Raw genomic sequence first — 21,931 nt, 5'->3', positions numbered from 1 at the left:
CACCATTGGTGCATAATTCTATCAAAATTACACATCAAGGTTATCTATTTTGTATAGTACAAACAATTGGGACAATCGACGCAAAGCGCACTAGAAGTACAGAATAACTGGCAGTAGCAATGAAACAATCTTGACACCGCATTTTCAGGAGAGCGAGCTAAGAGTCGATATTATGTATGTTAAAATTATGTATCTATTTTCATCGCTTATTTTCCATTATTGGTACTCATTTGTGTCGCAAATATGTACCATCTTTGTCGGCTTATTAGCTCACCCTGCGTAGCACGGGAGCTATTCAATTCCTCTTGTCCGTCTGTCTGTCTGTTCACGAGTTTTTTGCATCAATTGATGCTAATTAAAAATCCCCTTGACCATTATTTAATAAGTTCGGCGCACCGTTGGTATTGAACAAACCGAATCGAACTTTTTAATAAGTTAATAGCACCGTTGATACCTAACAATCGGTAATACAAAATGATGCGAAATAATTGGGGGACGGGACGCAAAACGCACCAATAGTGCAGAATATCCGGGAGAAATGATCATACAATTTTGACAAAGTTTTCAAAATTATGATTCCCGGATCGTCGCTAATCCTGCACTAATGGTGTAAAGGACTGACGGCTCTATTGCACCATGGGTGCAAGAATATCTACGAGTTTTGATCTATTTTGTCGGCTTATTCCATACCTTCGGTGCAAACTTCTGTCTAAATCATTATGACAGGGTGAGCTACTTCTAACGTTACTACGGTTTATTTAGAAATGTAAATGTTGGTTACCTAAAACAGTTGTACATAGGTAACCAACATGGTTTGGCGTTTGGAAGCTATCAGAATGATAACCTAAAAGTTTAATAAGTCAAAAATGATTTGTTATTTAAAAATGTTTCAATTGTTTTATCTGCTGTAACAAATCTCATTGCATATGCAAAAAAAGCTGTTGAAAACTGATTGTTTAGAAAAATAAATACATGCAAAGGTTTTTTAAAGAGTTCAGGTTTTGCATGAACAATTCGAAGGACAGTGACATTTGTAACCTGTGCATGCATATACTTACATATATAAACTGCTCTTTTATGCTGTCACTGGGCGAATCAGAAATTAATGTATCAATTTAGCATCTAGGCTCTTGTAAACAAAATTAATCTGCAAACTTTCATAATTTGTAAACAAAATTCCGCAGTAACTTGATGCATAAACTGTCTATTTGATACACCAACCTGTAAATATCTAAATCAAGTCGTCGTTTTTATCTAATCGTATAACCTTTGCGTCCCCATTGTAATGTAACAACTCGCAAAATTCTACCATCATTAAAAAAATTATTTATTTTTCAATAACGACTCAAAGAACGCATGGATTGCAGTTTGACGAATAAGACTGATTCTCTTAGAATTTCATATACACACACATACATAGGTATATATATATAAATAGTCTTGTTGACTATTTTTAGGCTATTTAATAACGAATAATAATAATCAAAGGCTTTGGTTATTGTAATCACATTATAATCTACGATGCTTTGATTAAAAGCATTAATTTTCAGTTTGGGATTTTATTCGAAAATAATTTATGCACAAGCCAAATTGCTCCTAATAATAGCAAGCATATTTAAAACATGGGTATGTCACTCACCAACTATTTTATAAATATGTAAATAGAATAAATATGATCATATATAGTTATTATTTTATTATAATTATAATAGACTCGTTCCTAATGTAATAGTTTGAGAAATTCTAGAACCATTTAAAGAACCTTAAGCATATTCCATATCAAGTTTTTGTTTCGTGATGTGCAAATTATCATGAAAAGAATATATATTTTACCCAACACTTGAGACGTCAAAGTACTATGAAAAAAGCATTAGTGTTAATCTGCAGTCCGGAATTTTTAGTTTCGCTTAAATTTTCTAGCCAGACGGGGGACATGAATCCCTAGAAAGATAGGACTTTGTAAATACATTGGCTTTGGATGTTGTTAAATTTGGAGGTTGATGCATTTTTAATCAAAAACTTTTAGAATCAAATCTAAACTAATTTAGAATCTTTTACCTATGTGTGTACCCCAATATATAAAAATTGGTATAAAGCAGATGCATAAGGGTACATATATTTGTATTTCATATTAATAATTGTCATAAATTGCAATCTCATTGCAATAAACTTTTCAAGGTAAATTTATTTAACGCAGCCAAATTTAATTCATTGCTAACAGTTGGTAATGAACGCCTCCAACATTAATGACAATTAATTGAGTAAATTACTGTACAATATAAGTTGCCTATTTTGTACAGTGATTTAACCCTCTAAAAATAATCATGTTAGAATTTTTCCCCCGCATTGGAAATTTCCACTCCGTAATCATAATTCGTTTCTTTATGAGTGTTTCATGGCAATCCGTAATATTATAATGACATATGTAACAACAACTTTACATATATCTTGTTTGAAATTCACATCAACATATATATTTGTGCATAACTATGTGTCTAACCCACGTATTATACATACGTGCATATGTACTATAATTTGAACATGTTTCTATTTTCTCCACGATCTAAATAAGTTACTTTCATGTTAGCTATATACACTAAATCGTTGTACCTATTGTGTATTTTTTAAAGTAAGAACAAAATTAAAATAATTGCATACCCATCTTAGCAGGACCAATTATCTGCGATTACCTTCTCTAAACTTTTTAAATTTATTTCAGTACCCCGAACGAAATTATACATAGAATTAAGGAACTCAGAAAGGATGTTGGTAATCTAGCGATAAATCAATTGTAATTATGCAAATCTTTCACTTCAACAAAGAATCATGAATTTGGTGGACAAGAAATAAAACTATTCGAAATAAAACCATTCTGACAGTGTATTCCTAATTGAGAACAACTGTGAATTATACATACAAACGTAATTTACACTTTGATGGGTGACGAAAGTCGCCCTGCGTAAAAAGTATACATTTCCTAACCCTTGTGGAAAATTGATCCACACTGGGGCGTTTGTGTCCTGCTTTATTGCTATACATATTCATTGCGATGCAGTACAGTTCATTGATATGAATTATCTCCATAAACACGTTCTGTAAATTGTCAGCAAGTAAACATTCCACACAATGCACACATTTACTACCCAAGCTTTTAGTGTGATCCCCGTCAATTTATTTTATACTTCTGTCCATCATATTATCCTACATGCCATAATCGAAGGCGTTAGTGGCGGAAAAGGTGAACACAGGGAAAGCCTTGTCCACGCTGGAATAGACCCAATTCCGGTTCAAGCGGATTCTGTCAAATATATGTACCCATTTCAAAACTGTACCACGATGATTTTCACCAACAAAAATTTTATTTGGGAAACCTTCAACAAACCATCATCCGGGCCTATAATTTTTCTTAATTACGACACGAAAATAACCCTGGCTACTGGAGGTATAGCTTTTCGGAAGTTTTTTGTCAAAACTCGGCGAAACTACGCTCCACATTGCTGGGCAACTTTTACCATTCTTCCAGAAAAGGAATACTTCAGTCGGGATGCAGATTTAGATTTCATAGGGTACAAACCGTGCTTCATTCATGCTAACCTTTGGTCGCAATATTTTATTTTGGTGACAGCTGTACCGGACCTTATGAACAAGTACGTAAAATCCGAACCCGTGTTATCTCGTCTCAACCTGAGAGAAGTTATCATAGTTGATGTAATCCACTTCTTAAGCAACGATTCAAAGTTGCGTCTGAATTATCACAATATCTATTACATTATGGCCCCCACAGTTGGAATGGAACATTCTGAACCATGGTACCAAATGGAATGTCTATCTAACGACTGTCATAAACAGTTAACTGCAACAGGAAAAAATCTGTCCAAGCTGAACAAGTACTTTTGGGCCGCATACAGCAATTTTGGGGGTCCAAAATTTAGTAACGTGCGCGAGCTATTCGGTCCGATTAATGTAGGAAGAATTCAACATTCCCCTAATGGCTATCGACGGTTAGCGAATTTAACAACATTTCATGGTTTCCTGTCATTTTGGATATTACAGGACCTGATAGAGAATAACTTCACAGATCATAAGCCACTGTACTTCATCGCCCCAATTAATCGAATTGGCCTTGTATCCCACAGGGTATTAAATTACGTAATCTATGGTGTTCAATCATATAGCTTTGTTTCGTGTTACGAAGTAAGTTCGAATTCTGATATCCTGAACACGCTTACTAGTCCGTTGGATGGAATCAGTTGGATACTTCTGGGGACTTGTTTCATTACGGTGGCCCTTCTTCTAACTGCAGTACTTAGTAATTATAGTACAATATCATCTGATAGAGTTATTCTCATGGTCGGGTTAACATTGGAAAATGCAGTTCTGGTTTCTCGCAATATCTACCGGGCTGTATTTCTTAAAAAAAGACACGAGTCGTTGGGAATTTACATAATTATTGCCGTGTGGATGATTTTGATAGGAACGATTTTGACCAACTGGTATAAAAGTTGCTTCACGATAGAAATGATTATTCCCAAAATTTACAGGTCACCATGGACGAGTGTAATGGACGTAGAAGGTATTCGAATCCTCATGCCGTTCAGCCTTCTTAACGAAGATGATTTTCAAATTGAACCTCTCGTAGATTACATTCTCTATCTATCCTTCTATATAAGACTTTTCAATCTATGTTTAGAGAAAAGCCTGCAAAATGTGACCTACAAGCGTCTCATGACTCATCAGATTACTGCTACGAAGTTATATAACATGCTCCTACCTTATTTTGGCTTGGACGTGAATATGACACCTGTCGGGAACGGAGTATTTACATCATTTATAGGTAAACCGCCCCCATATAATAAAAGTGCTCTACATGATTATCCGATCCAACCAATAGAATACGACAAGGGGGATACATTTGAGATACTGAAAACCTTGTCGAGTTGTGGGAAAGTAGCGTTGATGGATTCAAAGGACAATATTGACGCAATAACAACCTTTCTGAATGATAATCAACAAGAGATAAGATACGTGAAAGGCCATGATGATTTCTTTACCGAAATTAAAGGTTGGACTTTATTTCCAGTCCGAGGTAGTTACGCAGAAAAGCGTTTGAAGTTGATGATTTCGTCAGGGATTTTTGCGCATTGGGAATTGATATACAAACTGTGGAAATCGAAAAAGTTATTGAATCACTATGCAAACCGGTCACAGCAAGCGGTTCCATCAGGTTCAGGATTAGATTTGGATTCTAAAATCACAACTGCTTTTTACATTTGTGGACTTTGCCTGATAATCTGTATCCTAGCATTGTTGGTGGAAATTGGAACATATAACATAAACCATGCGTTGAAACTTTATTATTGGATTCACCGTGCATTAATAAACTTTGGATATGCTGCCATAAGTTGCTTAAACTCTATAAAATTACACTGCTATGAGTGTATCATTATAATCAAGTTAAAATGTACTGTATTCAAAAAATATTCTAAAGTTTTAACTAGAAATTTCTTTAGTAAGCGTAAATTTAAGTCGACAAAATATGTTCAAAATCAAAAAAATCGCCAGTAAAAGCCACCAAATGCCAATTACATGGAAATCGAATTAGAAATAACAATGCTTATCATGCTAAATTATTTTCTTAGAGTTTGTTGAAATAAGAAGACATTTCGTTGTGAGACGTTCAGTAACCACTACTTTATTACAACCAAATCTTGTAACTTTAGTCCCTTGTACTTCTGTATAATTTAGTCCCTTGTACTTCCACACAACCACTTGCATTGTCTTCTTCAAGCTGTATTTACCATTTGCATATGTACAATTCCAGACATAATTTTGCTCAATTTAATCATCTAATTCGTTATCTTTATTACCGAACAACATTCTCCTGCGGAAATGTAACTAACAAAGTAAAAATATAATCTGCTATAAAATTATAGCAAAGGAGAATTGCAATCCTTCTAACTTTCCAAATTGGAGCAATCCTTATGCTAAAAGGGTGTAAGGCAGCCACCCTTTTTCGCAACGTCTTCTCAATTTTTCCAATTCTTACATTTTGACCAATGTGCAGACAAGTTTGTTGGATGATTCATAAATAGCGGTAGCCGGAATTAAACAGACAGCAAGGATGGTAACCTCGTTGTTGAAAATGGCGGGGAATGGGATGTATTGCAGAAAAGGGAGAAAATTGTGAAATCTAATGGCAGCGAAGCAGCACGTAACGCAAAGAGCAGAGGGGGCAAGGACGAACAGAACCGGAATGAGGAGGGGGGTTGACGCATGATTGTACAAAAGGCGATTAGAGATGGTTTGCACAAATTCATAATTTAATTATGCGATGGTTTTTGGTTGGAGAGATTTCTAACTTTTTTTATGTGAAAGCCCATGTCTCGAACTATAGGTAAACATATTTGGCTTCCGGTGTTGTGCACTCTGGGGCATGAGGCAAGGTCAAATTTGGAGAGGTGTCCTTTTTTAGTTTTCCAAACCAGTGTTCTTATAAAATGGCGTCGAACAAAAGATTTTTTCTGAGGCCCTAGTGCAGAAATCGTCTTTGCGACTATTATCAATGGATTCAGCATGCTTTTCGCTATATAAAACCACTTTTGTCTCATGCTTATCTTTTAAGTCCATTTTGTAGTTTAACTTCATACTTGTCCTATGGAATGCTCTCACGAACGCAACTCCTCGACTTTTAAGGCCCCCACATTTTAGGACTTTGACACTAAAAATCCCAAATGTTGTTTATATCCAAGGTACATATAGTATATTGCACTGTAAGTACTTTTGATAAAATTTTGATAAGTGGTTACACCCCAGGAAATGAGTTTCCATCAAACCATATAAAATTTTTGCAAAAGTTCTCCTCGAAATTGAAGCGGAACTTTAAAATTTTTTAACTAATCAAAACGCAGTAATTTTATTATTTTGTCACTTGTACCTTGTAGGTAAAATAGTTCTGCAGCAGGGGACACAAAAAAGTTATTAAAATTTGTTTTCAACAAAATTTGACTATTAATTTTCTAAATAAGTCCAAGAGTTTTTTAGGATTCCACGTCAGCTGATTAGCTCGGGTCCTTCTCCAAAACTGTTTACCCAAAATCTTCACTGTTTAAGTTAATATTACTTAGGACACTTAGAGCTTTGCCCTCAATCTTCATTTCACCCAGTCGGTCCGTTTTTAGGTCAGCAGGTCAATTTCCCGGTGCACGGTCCGATTTATCACTTTTCATGGAAAAGTATCAGCGATGCTGGAGGGCCCACATTATTTTATTCATTACGGATTCTTTCATTATTAGATATAATCATTATCTAGGGTTATAATAATAATAATTTTTCACCTCTGACCTCTTTGGTTATCATGCCACATGAATAATTACAGTTTGGAAAGTGGGTTTTTGACACCTTCCAACTCTGGGGGCTCTGGAGGGGACATTTGTGAAGCTATCGCCTTAAAAATTTAGAGATATGTTTTTGAGAGTATTATCTTGCTTGTCTATCAAAATAAACTCAAAATTCGAGTGTGCAGCAGAGATATTCAAGCGCAAAGTCGTGAAAACCATGTCTAATCGCCTTTTGTAGTAGTTGATGAGGATCTGGATCTTTTGGAAGATGGCTATCTTCGGAGAAGTTTGGTGACTCGATCTGGAGAACAGTTTAATATAATTAATAGTTATGAAACAATCATTAATATGTTAATATGTTGCGTGGGATACTTATGTGACTACCGGCAATTTGAAATTAGTCGTCATTTGGAAGGGGAATTCTTTTAGACGTAAGCCTTATACATAAATATATTTATTAAAGGAAGGTTTTTGGCGATTTGGAAACCACAATCCCCAGCTGGTGTGGTCACCAGCGATTCTTTCGATTTTAGCGGAACCATGTCTTGTGATATCATTTTTGTCAGCTGCTCTCAGCTCATTCAGTGTGGTTCACCCAATACAGGATTGAGAGTGCAAATACATTTGAAAAAGATGGAATTATTTTTTAGAGTGTACCTTCGAAAGTAATCCATCCAAAATGCCGCCGAGAGTAGGGTCGGCATGATAGAAAATGCTTCTGTACACATCATGTAGGTTTGAGCCGCTTTTGCGTACACTCACAACAAAAGAAATAGTACAAAAATAATGTCAGTTTTTCCACTTTTATTGTTGGCATCAACAACAGAATAAAAGTATTGCAAGTTTCCTGGAGCGACAAAAAACATGAGGAACACGGCTGTCACATAGGTGAAACCCATCCATATCACTACAAGGAAGTGGATATCGATCGTGTTGAGATTTCCAAGCCCAGTTTTCATCCTTGCCTGAGGATATTCTGGAATTAAGGAAATTATACTTTTTTCTAATAAAATTACTTTTAGATAGAAAATCTATGTGTTTTATGGCAAATCTAAAACCGATTCTCCAGTAATTAAATTCGTCGAATTCGGAGAATTTTTTGGTATAATTATTCATGCAAATGTTTCGCGCAAATCCTTAGCTATTTAGCCTTGATGGCATTAAATCAGATTTGTTAGTACACTCTTAGAAATCTAGTATCAAGATAATACCAAGCGGTATTTATACATGACTCTGCCATATCAATTATGAAAAATTAGATAATTGATTAATCATGAAATTATCAATAAAATTAAGATAATAATAAAATAATGGTAATAAAATTACTTAATTGATAGTACTACTGTAGAGTTTGTAGTGATATCTAGCTTGAGATTAAAGATTTTCCGTATCAGTAGCAACTTTTAAAGATCGGTAAACTGTTAATACCAAGCGGTAATATCTAGTAGTCACTGAATGCGTCTTTGGTTAAAGAAATGTGAATTTCACATTTTACCTTTTGTTTGCATACCTTTCTCAAAATATCGTGCCAAGAGTCGCACCCCTCTAAACAAACTGACAACTTCCTTCTTCTTCGTCCACCCATTATGGAACGACACCAAGGGCCAAATTGTTATAATTATCCAAATCAAGAGCCACACCATCGTTTCGAAAGAAAAATTAGACTTCAATTCTTGAGAATGTTGAACTAGTCGGTATAACAAGAAACACAGTTGGATTCCGGTAACTAACACGGCCAGCATAAATGCTACGTTCCTTTTTAAAGTTGAGCAAACAGAAATGCATTTCCGCTTCGAATCCCAGCAGTACGGATTACTTCCGAGCGAGGAGAATATTTTCATGGAAATTCGGATAATGTTCAATGTGCGAAGATTGAACATTTTTGCGAGTGTCATTTGCCTGAATATGTCACAAGTTCAAGGTTGCTGAGAATGAATGGAGTGAACTACGACATTAAAGTTATATTTATAAGTAGGCTGGATTTATGCAATTAAATTTGTTAAACTCCTTGCACATGTTTGCTGTCTAGCTGTTGAAATATGAATTACGTGTACGTGTACGTATTGTGCATGAACAAATTTACAATATCCTTACGCAAATACAATTGCAGGTAGACTGCATATGTGCATAACTCACAAGGGAAGGTCCCCGACTGCTTATCGTGTCCAGGGTACCCACTATGTTTCTTAGAATCTACTAGGACCCCAGATGAAGGATTCATTCATATTTCCGTGTAAAACTCATATTTGGCTTCGTGCCGTGGCGCCAAATTCGCCAAATTTGAATGTTTTGATTTTTGAAACCGCCATAACTTTTGAAATCCTAGACGGATTTTACAATTTTTTTGCAAAAATCATGACAAGGAGTTCAACTTCGTATTCCATGAAATTTTTTCCAAAATTTTCGCTTTTGACTTTTCGCAAAATTTCGTAATTTTCTTAGAAATGGGGGTTCGTCGAAAAAATGCTAAAAATATCTCAAAAATTTGAAATTTTTTATTTTTTCTCAAAAATTTCGACTTTTGTGATCATTCTAAGCATACAATTTTGAAAATGCGACATAAACTGCAAAAGTTATGAGGGTTTGAAGTTGGTCGAAAATGCAAATTTTTAAATTTGGCGCCACGGCACGACGCCAAATATGAGTTTTACACGGAAATATGAATGAATCCTTCATCTGGGGTCCTAGTAGATTCTAAAAAAACATACTGGGTACCCTGGACACGATAAGCAGTCGGGGACCTTCCCTTGTCAGTCCAAATAAATAAACTACAAACTATTCGCAATGATTTTGGCGAGAATATTCAACACTAGTTTTATAGTGGATAACGTTTTATGTAATTCCGCTATTAGAAATTGGATATTGCTCTGCATAAAATTTTAATACAGTCGCACTTGTATCATCAGAAATTTGGTAGTGTGTAAACCAAGGCTATAAATATGCACCCCAAACGTACATATACTTTGAGAGTATTAAATTCTGTAATAAATATTTGTGAAGTTAAACTTGTCGAATGAGAGCATTAAAGTGTAATTAGTGAGGTAACCAAGCAATACTACGGATTTTATAACACTTTTATCACATGTCAAATCTGTACAGTGCGGCCTATTTTCATCTGTCTGGGCAGACCGCGTCAATAATGCATGCGCATTACAGAATCACCTACATAATTAAACTTGTAGAATACTAGGTGGACATTAGTTTATTGATTAGGGGAAGAGTAGAGTTGATAAGTTGGAAGGACAATATTCAGTTACGGTAGTCACAAATTTCCTGATTGATACATAGTCAAACACTCCGTCCTTTTACTTTGACACATTCACAAGGATTTTGCGTCTTTTCTGATTACTAAATATATTTTTATAAAATTGTAACCATTTTTAAGTGAAACTACTCCCTGTTTCAGGAATGAACATTTCACTTCGTATTTAAGAGTCATCTTTATAACCATTTTATAAAGCCTGATGAAACATTATTAAACCTATCGCCACTGCAAAATTATTCCAGTAAACAAATCTTTCCAGTAGTTTGAAATGTTTTAATTTATTCAAAAACATATGATACGCTAGGTAGATGAAGGCATTTTTAAGGGACAATTGAGGAGATTGTTTTACACTGATGATAGAGATTTCAATACTATAGCTGGCAATAAACTGGACCATGGTCGATACAGCACAACATTTTCCATGGTCTATCAATGGATCGAATTCAAAAATTTGTCATATACTATTGAGGCATGAGCTGCAGAAAACTGCTTATTACAAAATACTGCTTGTTGACCGGTTCGTTTCGTCATCCTAACTACAGAAATGAGGCCCAATTAAGGACTCCGAAATGTGGTGAATTTGAATGAAAATTCTTTACGGTTTTTGTCAAATATGCACATAAGTATGAATCGATCACAAATTTGATTGATACGAAATTCATTTCACTAATTAGAAAAAATACCTGTAAAGTTTTCATATTATTATTAAAGTATCACAACATTGTTAATGTGTTTGAGTAATTTGATGTGATGGCATTATTATAGATATTGCTGCATAGTATGTAGCAGTAGTTTATTACACTACTGATGCTCGTAGCAGGAGTAGTTTTGAGATCGAATCACGATGCTACTACCCCAGAAAAAATTAGACTTCGCGCGAAACGTAATTAGTACCTTTCAATTTGACAAGAGGAAAAGGGAACAATCTTAACGAGCCATAATTGTAGAGAATTTTTATGAGAATACCTTCACCAATTGTGGAGGCAGCGTATGCTCCCCGATTTTGACCAAATACATACATAAGTGTCAACCGATCATAAATTTATGTAATTAATACAAAATTTGCGCAAGGTACCTTCTGCCAATGTGCAGGTTTGGTGGAGATACATATATTCATAAACGCGAAAACAACGCCTGTAATGGTAACGAAATCTAAGCGACGCAAGCGATACAAATTTACTTAGAATTTTATCCTTTCCAGATGCAAATATCTCCACCAAACCTGATCATTTGCAGATAATGTTTCTAAAAAGTGCACGCTAATTAACTTTGCGACCGCTTGACACTTAGATATTTGATCAAATATGAGAGCATAAGGTAGGAGATCCCCATTGTGAGTGAAAGCATTTTCACATGAAGTTAAGTAGCTTCACTTTTCTGAAAAGTTGGATTTGAGGAAATTCTCATAATTTACGGGGAAGTAATGGGAGATGAAACCCGATATCTAATCTTAATTGAGTACATATTTACGCTGCGGAGCTTATTTACATGCATGACTATAAATATTTATCGAGATACACTACACCTCATTGGCATGGATAATTATTTTTTATTCACCGGCATAATTCTTATATCAAGCGGTAGCAACTACTCCACCGATAAATCAATACCGGCGTTGATATAACGAATTTCCAAGAGTAAATATATGTAGCTACAATTTGTTAATGCACCTAACATAAAAGTTTGCCGGTGCTTACATATGTACATACACGTATTCTGTATAATCATAAGTATGACCAATTTTCCTGGTTTTACACGAGTTTGCAAGTTCTTTTAACGGTAATCAATTTTTCCATACCAAATCGTTTTGAATATAGGACGAACGAAATTTAATGTATTATAGTAATTTCATATTTCACCACAATCTGCGGAAGCGTTGAAACGAAGAGAATCTCTGCAAGAGAAAACTAAATATTTGATATCGACACACTGGGATGAATTCTTATATTCAACAACAACGGCTAAATCTGCATATTTGCATAACTCACACTCTGAACGCAAAGTCGATACTGCTGGCGAACTGTGAGCTTATATACTTATACTATGTAAATATTTATCGAGACGCAGTACAATTAATTGATAGTAAAAACAATCATTCTGATAACGACGTACCGTAAATTGTCCGACATTACATACATATTATCCAAATTTTTAGAATGACCGCCCTGCATTTTGTCGATCCTTCTGTCCAATTTCTTATCATACTTGCCACAACATATGGCCTTAACGGGGCAAACGTTCAATATGGGGAAAGCATTAACCAGCCTGCAGTAGATTCCATTCACATTCAAGCCAATCATCTTAAGTACCTCTACCCATTCCAAAACTGCACTACGAAGATTTTCACCACCAAAAACTTCGTCTGGGAAACCATCCACAAACCTTTATACGGACCAATTGTTTTCCTTAGTTACGACACAAAACTCAACATGATCGAAAGAGGAATAGATTTTCGTAAATTCTCTATGCAAATGCGGCGAAATTTCGCGCCACATTGTTGGGCAACTTTTACCATTCTTCCTGAAAACGAATACTTAACTAGGAATAGACCTCACCCGGATTTCATTAGTCTCAAATGCTTCATTGATTTTAATGTATGGTCCCAGTATTTCATTTTAGTTACAGCTGTACCGCATGTTATCCAAAAGTACTTAAAATCCGAGCTCGTTTTATTTCGTCTTAGTCTAAGAGAAGTTATAATAGTGGACGTAACCCACTTCGTAACTAATGGGCTAAAGTTAAGGATGCTTTATTATAATATGTACTACATTAAGAGCCCTACAGTTGGAATGGAACACTCTGAACCATGGTATCAAATAGACTGCTTACCATCCGACTGTTTTATACAGCTGACTATAGTAGGACAAAATGTTTCAAGGTTGAACAAATACTTTTGGTCTACATACAGTAGTTATGGAGGGGCAAACATGCGTAATGTTCGCCAACTATTCGGTCATGCAGATGTCGGACGCATTCATCATTCTACGCCTGAGTATCGTCGGCTATCAAATTTTACCTCGTTTCACGGTTTCCTCTCCTTTTGGATCTTACAAGACGTGATAGAGCTTAACTTCACAAATTACAAGCCACTCCATTTCATCCCACCAATTCAGTCACTTGGCCCTTCAGGCAGTAGGGGATTAAATCTGGTAATCTACGATGTTCATACGCATAGCTATGTTTCGTGTTATCAAGTTAATTCGAATTCAGATATTCTTAGCACTCTAACAAGTCCGTTCGATGGAGTCAGCTGGACACTTCTAATAACATGTTTCGTCACGGTGGTCCTTCTTTTAACCGCAGTACTTTGTAATTGTAGTGCGGTTTCCTCTGATAGAGTTATTCTCATGGTCGGGTTAACATTAGAAAGTTCAGTTCTGGCTTCTCGTGCTATATATGAGGCTAAATTTTCTCAAAGAAAGCATGAGTCAATCGGAATGTATACCATTATTGCAGTGTGGATTATCTTGGTAGGAACGATTTTGACAAATTGGTATAAAAGTTGCTTTACCATAGAAATGATTGTCCCCAGAATTTACAAATCACCTTGGACGAGTGTAATGGATGTCGAGGGAATTCGGATTCTGGTGCCATTTAGCTTTCTAGATGAATATGATTCTCTAACAGTACATAATGCAGAGTATTTTGTCTACCTTGACTTCTATTCTAAACTCTACTTTCGATTTCTACACACATCGCTGGAAAATGTTACTAATCAGCGTCTAGTGGCTCATAAGGTTATTGCCAAAAAGTTATATAACATGCTCCTACCTCATTTCGGATTGGACGAGAATATGACACCTGTCGGGCATGGAATATTTTCATCTTCTATTGGTAAACCACCTCCATATAACAAAAGCGCATTACAGGATTATCCCATTCAACCAGTAGAATACGGTAACAGATTCGAGATACTAAAAACCTTATCGGGTTGCGGAAAAGTGGCGCTGATGGATTCAGCGGAGAATATAGCGACAATCACAAATTTCCTAAATGATAATCAAAAAAGGATAACATACGTTAAAGGAGATGATGATTTCTTTACTGAAATTAGAGGTTGGACATTTTTTCCAGTTCGAGATAGTTACGCAGAAGAGCGTCTTAAACTGATGATATCATCCGGAATTTTCGCACATTGGGAATTTATTTACAAACTCTGGAAACCGAAAAAGTTATTGAATTATTACGCAAATTGGACTCATCCAAAAGTTGAGGCAGTTTCAAGATTAGATTTTGATTCCAAAATCACAGCAGGTTTTTATATTTGTGGATTTTGTTTGATAATTTGTATTGTAGCATTGTTCGCGGAAATTGTAACATATAGGTGTACATATGTATAATATAATGAATTTTTATTATTGGACTAATCTTCGATTAAACAGTTTTCAACATTTTACGATAATTCATCTGAAGTCTGTGGAGTTAGACGAATTTATTGTGTAATTGTGCTAAATTTGAAATGCATAGAAAATTATCAAGTCAATCAACGCTCAAACGTAACTGGGAAATTGTTCACAAAAGTAATAGTAAACTAGTAGATGCAAAAATGTATTTTGGTGTAAAAAAAATCCCCCAAAAAGGTACAAAAGGCTTTGAAGGTGAAATCCAGATGAAACTATTTTTTAATTGTAGAAAATTTTCATTTCCTCATTAGGGGTCTAAAATTTTCTTGTGTGTTAAAGAAGTAATACATACTTGCTTCATCGAGTACGGAAGTCTTAACTTGTATAACTTTGTACACATATGTAAGCATGTGTATAATTAATTTGTTGGAAAATCTCAATATACATCTGTTTGTTGCGTTTGAATGAAAGGGAATCTCTTGGCTGCATAAATATATTTACGCTGCGGAGCTTATTTACATGCATGACTATAAATATTTATCGAGATACACTACACCTCATTGGCATGGATAATTATTTTTTATTCACCGGCATAATTCTTATATCAAGCGGTAGCAACTACTCCACCGATAAATCAATACCGGCTGCAATAATATATGTGATTGGGTCAGGAGAAATATCTAATGAGCTTACCGAAACACTGAATGAAACGTGCGCTTTTACTCACTATTACACAAGAATGTAATGTAAAATATTTGTAACCTAGCATTTCTCGGTGAATAAAATCCTTTACACTGACCTAATTAGAGAAATAAATATGTTTATGCATTTGTGTTTGTATATAATTGTGGAAAGTCCAACTTTCTGAAAGACTTAAGATATGGCCTGATTTTGATAACATAAGCCTAGGGCTATATACTGTCCGACCTGCAATATATACATACATAACCAGGCCATTGGCCAAACCAAGTCCTTAAAAATAGTTGCAAATTTAAACCCTGTCTACTTTCCAACTTTAAACTTGCATCAATTGACAGGAAGTGAGATCAGATATTTAAATTCAAGCATCAATCTGCCTCAAACAAGCGTGCATTAATTAGTCCCAGCACGTTAAAGCATCGAACTGCTCCTTAAATAGTAAATATAACTTGCATGAAATGTCTGTCAAATTTTACGTATGTGTGCACAATACATGCCAAAAATTGTAATAAATAATTTCATGGTTACTATTGTTATATTGATTGATTGATTGATTTATTGAGACTAATCTTCCCTCGGGCCATGATCCCATGGAAGATATAAACATTACAATTTAATCATTAACTTGGTTGGAGTTCAGGTTTTCCTTATAACTAACTTTTTACAAAGGTTGGGTTTCATTGGTATCAATCAAAAAATAAAAACTTTTAACAATTATCTTTTAACAAATTGACACATACAAATTTTGTAGAATAGCAATACTTATATAACGGCTGGAGCTGGTTAAAAGTGCAATTTCATATTTTCTCCTACTTTTTTCATAGAGAGAATTTTGATCAGAAATTCACTCCATGAAAAAAGACTGTGTCCTTCATATTACACCGCCGCTCCAACGCTAATGCAAGTGCTATTAATATCCTGCAATCATGTAATTGTTGCTTGCTTACAATCATTAACAAAACTTGGGTCTAATAACAATTCCTCCAAACTTAATATTCTGCAATAACATTTCTCATTACAATGTAATTCTTTCCATCTCTCATATACAATTTTTCTGATTACATTTATATCATACAAAAAACGAAGTACATGTTCAATAGACATAGTCTTCTTATCAACGTAACTTGTGTAAGATTCCAGTTGTTCGTCATGTAGGCATTGACAGGTTCCACTTCTTCTTTTGCTTGAGATTCTTGCAAGCAATCCAGTGCATGAATTTCCATTTCCCTTTAAGCTCCTCACAGTGGCATTGAGTTGTAAAACCAGTTTGCTTACTGTGGTGTCCATGCTTAACTTCATAACATCAAGTTTATTCAGTGTTGATATGCTGGGTTTCCCTTCTCTTTTTGTTGTCCGTGGGACGGTGTTTCTTGGTTTATGTGGCAAGGTCACCTTGTCAGAAATCTCATCCTGTTGCAATTTTTTCTGAACTTTTGATGGCCTTGTAGTACAATTACGTTGTTATGCGTTTAAATCGTCTGTAATTGATATCCGAATCTTGTAATTTTTCAGTTTATGAGCATTTCCAAATATCAAGCTTTTGTCCTCCGGGCCGGCTACTGTTATAACAATAGGTGGGTTCAAGATATCCCTTGTTCGAATTTTACGGACTCTCAAAATGCATGGCTTCACGTGTAAAACTTTTGACAAAAACTTTTTAACATTTTCAGTCAAATTTGGGATTTGCTCTGAAACAAAACCATGTAGAACGATATTATTCTTCCTTTCTCGGCTTTTTAAATCCTTTTCTAGTGACAATTTTTCATCTGGCTCGGATTTTGATTCCATTAACATTGTTGTTTCTCTGCTTATAACTGAATTTATTATGATTTCTTGGTTCTCAATCCTCAGTTTAAGTTCCTGAACTTGTTTCACAATTTTTTCTTCGAAAAATTCTGTACACTTTTGTTGTTCGGCGATTTGATTTCTCAAAGTCTGAACAATCTCAAACAAGTCTTTCATTAAAATATCTTGTCTTTCGAGTTTTATATAACTTTGCCATGTTATGGCTTTATAACTTGCTACTACTACTCTTGACTACTTGCTGCAGGAGCAACTTTTTACACCCAACCTCTCTCTTTGACTATCAAACCTGAACTCTACTATTGTTATAAGTAAATATTTTATTTGGAATCATCCCGTTCCTTGTGTAATAAATAATTCACAAACTCATCGCCTTCAAAAATTACACACAATATCACGCCAAATTACCAAGTGTACAAAATCAATAAAGAGGGGTAACTTTATGTATTCAATAAATTATAGTCTGTCCACGGCAAGTTGAACCCGGAAATATGGAAGACTAAATCCTGGCCCATGCTTATTAACGTTGAACTGAGTTTAGTCTCCCATATCTCCGGGTTCAACTTGCCGTGGACAAATAGTAGTCCCGTTGATTAATGCCAGAGTGGATTACGTCCAGCAATACATAAGTAACCAAAAAATTAGAATAACATTAAGCTAAATTACTTACAATAAAAAGCCCCAATTTAAATCTTATTGGAATATTTGAATAAACCAAATTTTCGTTGGATGGTATAAAATAAATCCATATTTAATTCCTTAAACATTTGTAAGATAATCAAAAGCATGGCGTGATGAAAGCGTAATATGACTAATTAACCTCAATGATCACCATTAAAGTGATAACAGCCGTATATTTACAGAACCTGTTAAGTCTCGTTTTAATTGAAACGTCACGATTTGATCGATCGATTCGAATTTGTCACTCATATCTTACATCAATAATGAATTTCCAAACGTTTAACAAACGACGAGTTTAACAAATACAGTTTAGGTACAGTGTGCATCATTTGTCATGCAAGAAGAAAACACACTTAAAAATAATATTACCCATTTGGAAAGCAAATTCATGCTCAATTGCGTATAAAGTAATTCATACTAAATCAGGGTACAGTTAGCCTGATAAAGAGTATAGGTAGGTTCTTCTAGATGAACATATGTAAGTAATGGAGTTTGAATAATATAGAAATCAGAGTGCATTTAATTTCAAAATTGTTATGTATATTATGTTTAAGAGTGTAGCAAGAAAGTGTAAAAAAATATGAGCCATCTATATAGCGACGGCCCCTATGAACCATAGCTCGGCGGATATCATGGGTATCGGATGTTTGGAAGTTAGTGGGCAAGAATTTGGCCCGGATATGGATATTTACTTGGATACTGGAGGGCGTAATTTTGACCCGGGTATCGAACTCAGCCGGAATTTAGAAATTTTTACCCGATATTTTTACCCGAGCTCTGCCATGAACAATCATGCAGGGAAGGCAGTCCCTTCCTGCTTGTAAATATTTCCTGCAGATCAAAATATACAACTGCAAGAAACCAGTTTCCTGCACAGGTTTGTTACTGTTGCACTCTAAACACTGTAACAGTATGTGTCATTGTGGAAATTCCAGATCAATTCAATTCACCAAGATAACCTGTCATACACGTGTCAAGCCCAACATGATAATGCTCTTAAAATCGTGTCACCTACCTAACTAATTATAATGAAGCCATATACAACACACTTATACATAAATAGCACCACATAGTTGCAGATTACATCATTCTCTCCAAAACCTTCTGCAGCACTGGTCTTACAAAAAAATAAAAATGAGAAATTCTGCACTTTTTGGTCCATTAATTTTCGCAATTTTTCTAATTGCGTCATCCACTGGTCAATCCGGTGGTCATGGCGATCCTTGCTCGGAGAATGATCAATGCCTGACTTCCATCGGGTTGGAGTGTCGCGAACAAATTTGCCAGTGCAAGATTGACGCTATTTATAACGAGGAGGTCTCTCGCTGTCAAACTCTGGCGGGGGGAGATTGCTCAGATTGGGCGGATTGTATAGAGGAAGCTTATTGCGGAGATAACAAGTGCCATTGTTACGGCAACTATTTTCCAAGTACGTTGTAAAATTATTTATTTAAGTAATACAAAAAATTGAATAGAATTTTATGGAACGTGTCTGAACTTTGGAGATGAATTTATTTAAGTAATTTAGGAGCAATACATAAGTTATTCATTCATTAGTCAGTAAATTCAAGAATAATGAGTGAATATTTTTCAAAATTTGTGAATGAATGAATATTGGATTTTATTCATTTCATATTCATTAACAATGAATAAATCATTGTTTTCATTATTTATTTTTTACTACATGCTTAGTACATGGGGTGTATTGAGAAATTTATGCAATTAGGTGAATTTCGGATACAATGAATAAGAAATAAGTGATTTAAATAAATTTCCTCCGGAACATTCTTTAGCTCCTGACGGGTTTTGTCAAAAATCGTACGGCTACCCTTGCCAAACTTCGGCGGAGTGTTATCCAAACGACCAACTGATCTGCGCCGCTGGACGATGCGAATGTCAAAATTCATTAAATCAGGTCTGGATGGAACGGAATTACACGTGCAATATAAAAGTCGGGTTTCCATGCCAACCACAATCAAGCGTCAGATGTGGAGAAGACATGGCCTGTGTTCCGCATACTCCCTCAATCACCGGATATCGGTGCGGGTGTGATAAAAGCAATTATTTGCCGACCGTTGATAGAGAGCATTGTCGACCAGGTATGTGTATAAATGAAAAAAAATTGGTACTTCATATTAATTCAGTTTATCACCGGTAACCCCGGTAACAAAATTCTAAAAAATTTCTAAGCAAAAAAATTTGAGAAACTTTCATTACCGCTGTATATACTTGTCAATGCATATTCGTAAAGTAAAGAAAAGTACGATTTTACGCCATCTAGCGACAGAAAATATTTACCTTCTGCAATTAAAAAAAACAGTTCTTTCTTCTTTCTAGGAAGTTTGGTCACAATGTCAAATAAATGACCTATTTATGTGCACTCTTAAAAATAATGTCACCTTTTTGAAAACTGAACACACTCCCAATTTTATATTACGAAAACCATACTAAATCCAGCGTAAACTTGACTTTTTATCAAGTTAACGCTACTCTGGAGTTAGAATACTTTAAATAATACAAAATTCAGAATGCATTTGTTATTGTATAGGGTAACATTGTTTTTAAGAGTGTACTACCGAAATTCTGAATGCTAACGATATGTACGATCACCCATAAAAACTTCAAATTACAAAAGATTATTTACAGGTTATGCCCAGCCATGTTCTGAAGGAGAATTCGGATGTGATGAGCGACGAGGCCTCAAATGTTTCCAAGGGGTGTGCCAATGTGCCCATTTTCCCTCCCAAGTGTGGGACGAGGAACAACTTCTCTGCGCCGGAGTGGAGGGAACGATGTGCTCGTTTTACAATACGGCTCGAGAAGAACCAATTCATAGATGTTTGGCAAATCTGGGGTGCAACGAAATTGATGGACCGAATGGGAATGATGCTTTTTATGGGATATGTCAACGCTAAGAAAATCAATTAATAATTTTTTGTGCATTTACTCACAAATTTAAATTCGAATTTGAATTACAGTTAAGTTACAATTATTAAATAAAAATATTTAACATATTTGAAAAACGGTTTGTTAGATTAATCGTGCCCCAATAAAGTGTTTGATATATTTCAAAAATAGTATGCCCCATGTAGGAACAATTTAGGTATACAAATGTGCACGTGTAATACATATGTAATTATAATGCATAAATATGTACATATGTATGTATATTGCATACGATTTAGTAATTCCTTTTTGCACCAATACGTATGATTGTGGAAACACTGATTAAATTGGGTAAAAGGGTTACATTACTGTTTAGTTTCTTGCAGTGTGAAAAATTGCAAGACGCAGAAAGTAATAATCTTAAGTTAAACTTATGTTTTGCGTCCACGACCTCCTCAAGTATTTATTTATCTACATATGTATACAATTTCCAACATTAAAGACTCAGCAGAACAGTGCCGTGTAAGAAGCAATAAAACATTAGCGCATTGTTTGCTTTTTATTGAACACTGGATACCATTTAATCAGCTCGTGTCGAGTTTAAGTCCGTATTTATTGATTTATTTGCAATGTAAAGTTTTCCATCACGCATACATACAAACACAACTTGCATATATTGTACAACCTTGCCCAATGTACACGGGCAATGAAATACAATGAGTAATTGAAGGATTAAGTCAAAGCATTTAACAAATTTGATAACATTCGCATTTATTTATTTATTATGATAATGACCAACAGCCTGACATTTTCTTATCTGCTTGAAATCCTCATCAAGCTCTATATACATTGGCTCAATATTCACCTTACAGCTGCAATCACTCTTAATAATAATGGTACCGTTTTGAAAACTTCAT

The 21,931-nt window shown here is 35.0% G+C and overlaps 1 protein-coding gene across 1 annotated transcript; it reads left to right on the top strand.

The window, feature by feature from the left end:
* Positions 1 to 19,229: 19,229 nt before the first annotated feature.
* On the top strand, positions 19,230 to 21,588 carry LOC110855605 (multiple epidermal growth factor-like domains protein 10). The gene is made up of 3 exons (XM_022104015.2): positions 19,230 to 19,557; positions 19,922 to 20,227; positions 20,775 to 21,588. Exons 1-3 carry the CDS (start codon positions 19,263 to 19,265, stop codon positions 21,041 to 21,043), a joined length of 870 nt encoding a protein of 289 aa, XP_021959707.1. The 5' UTR covers positions 19,230 to 19,262; the 3' UTR covers positions 21,044 to 21,588.
* Positions 21,589 to 21,931: the final 343 nt, after the last annotated feature.

This window comes from Folsomia candida, unplaced genomic scaffold (assembly GCF_002217175.1).
Source record: "Folsomia candida strain VU population unplaced genomic scaffold, ASM221717v1 Fcan01_Sc013, whole genome shotgun sequence".
NCBI lineage: Eukaryota > Metazoa > Arthropoda > Collembola > Entomobryomorpha > Isotomidae > Folsomia > Folsomia candida.
Note: the sequence above shows the minus strand (reverse complement) of the source record. Positions and strands in the feature narration are given on the sequence as shown.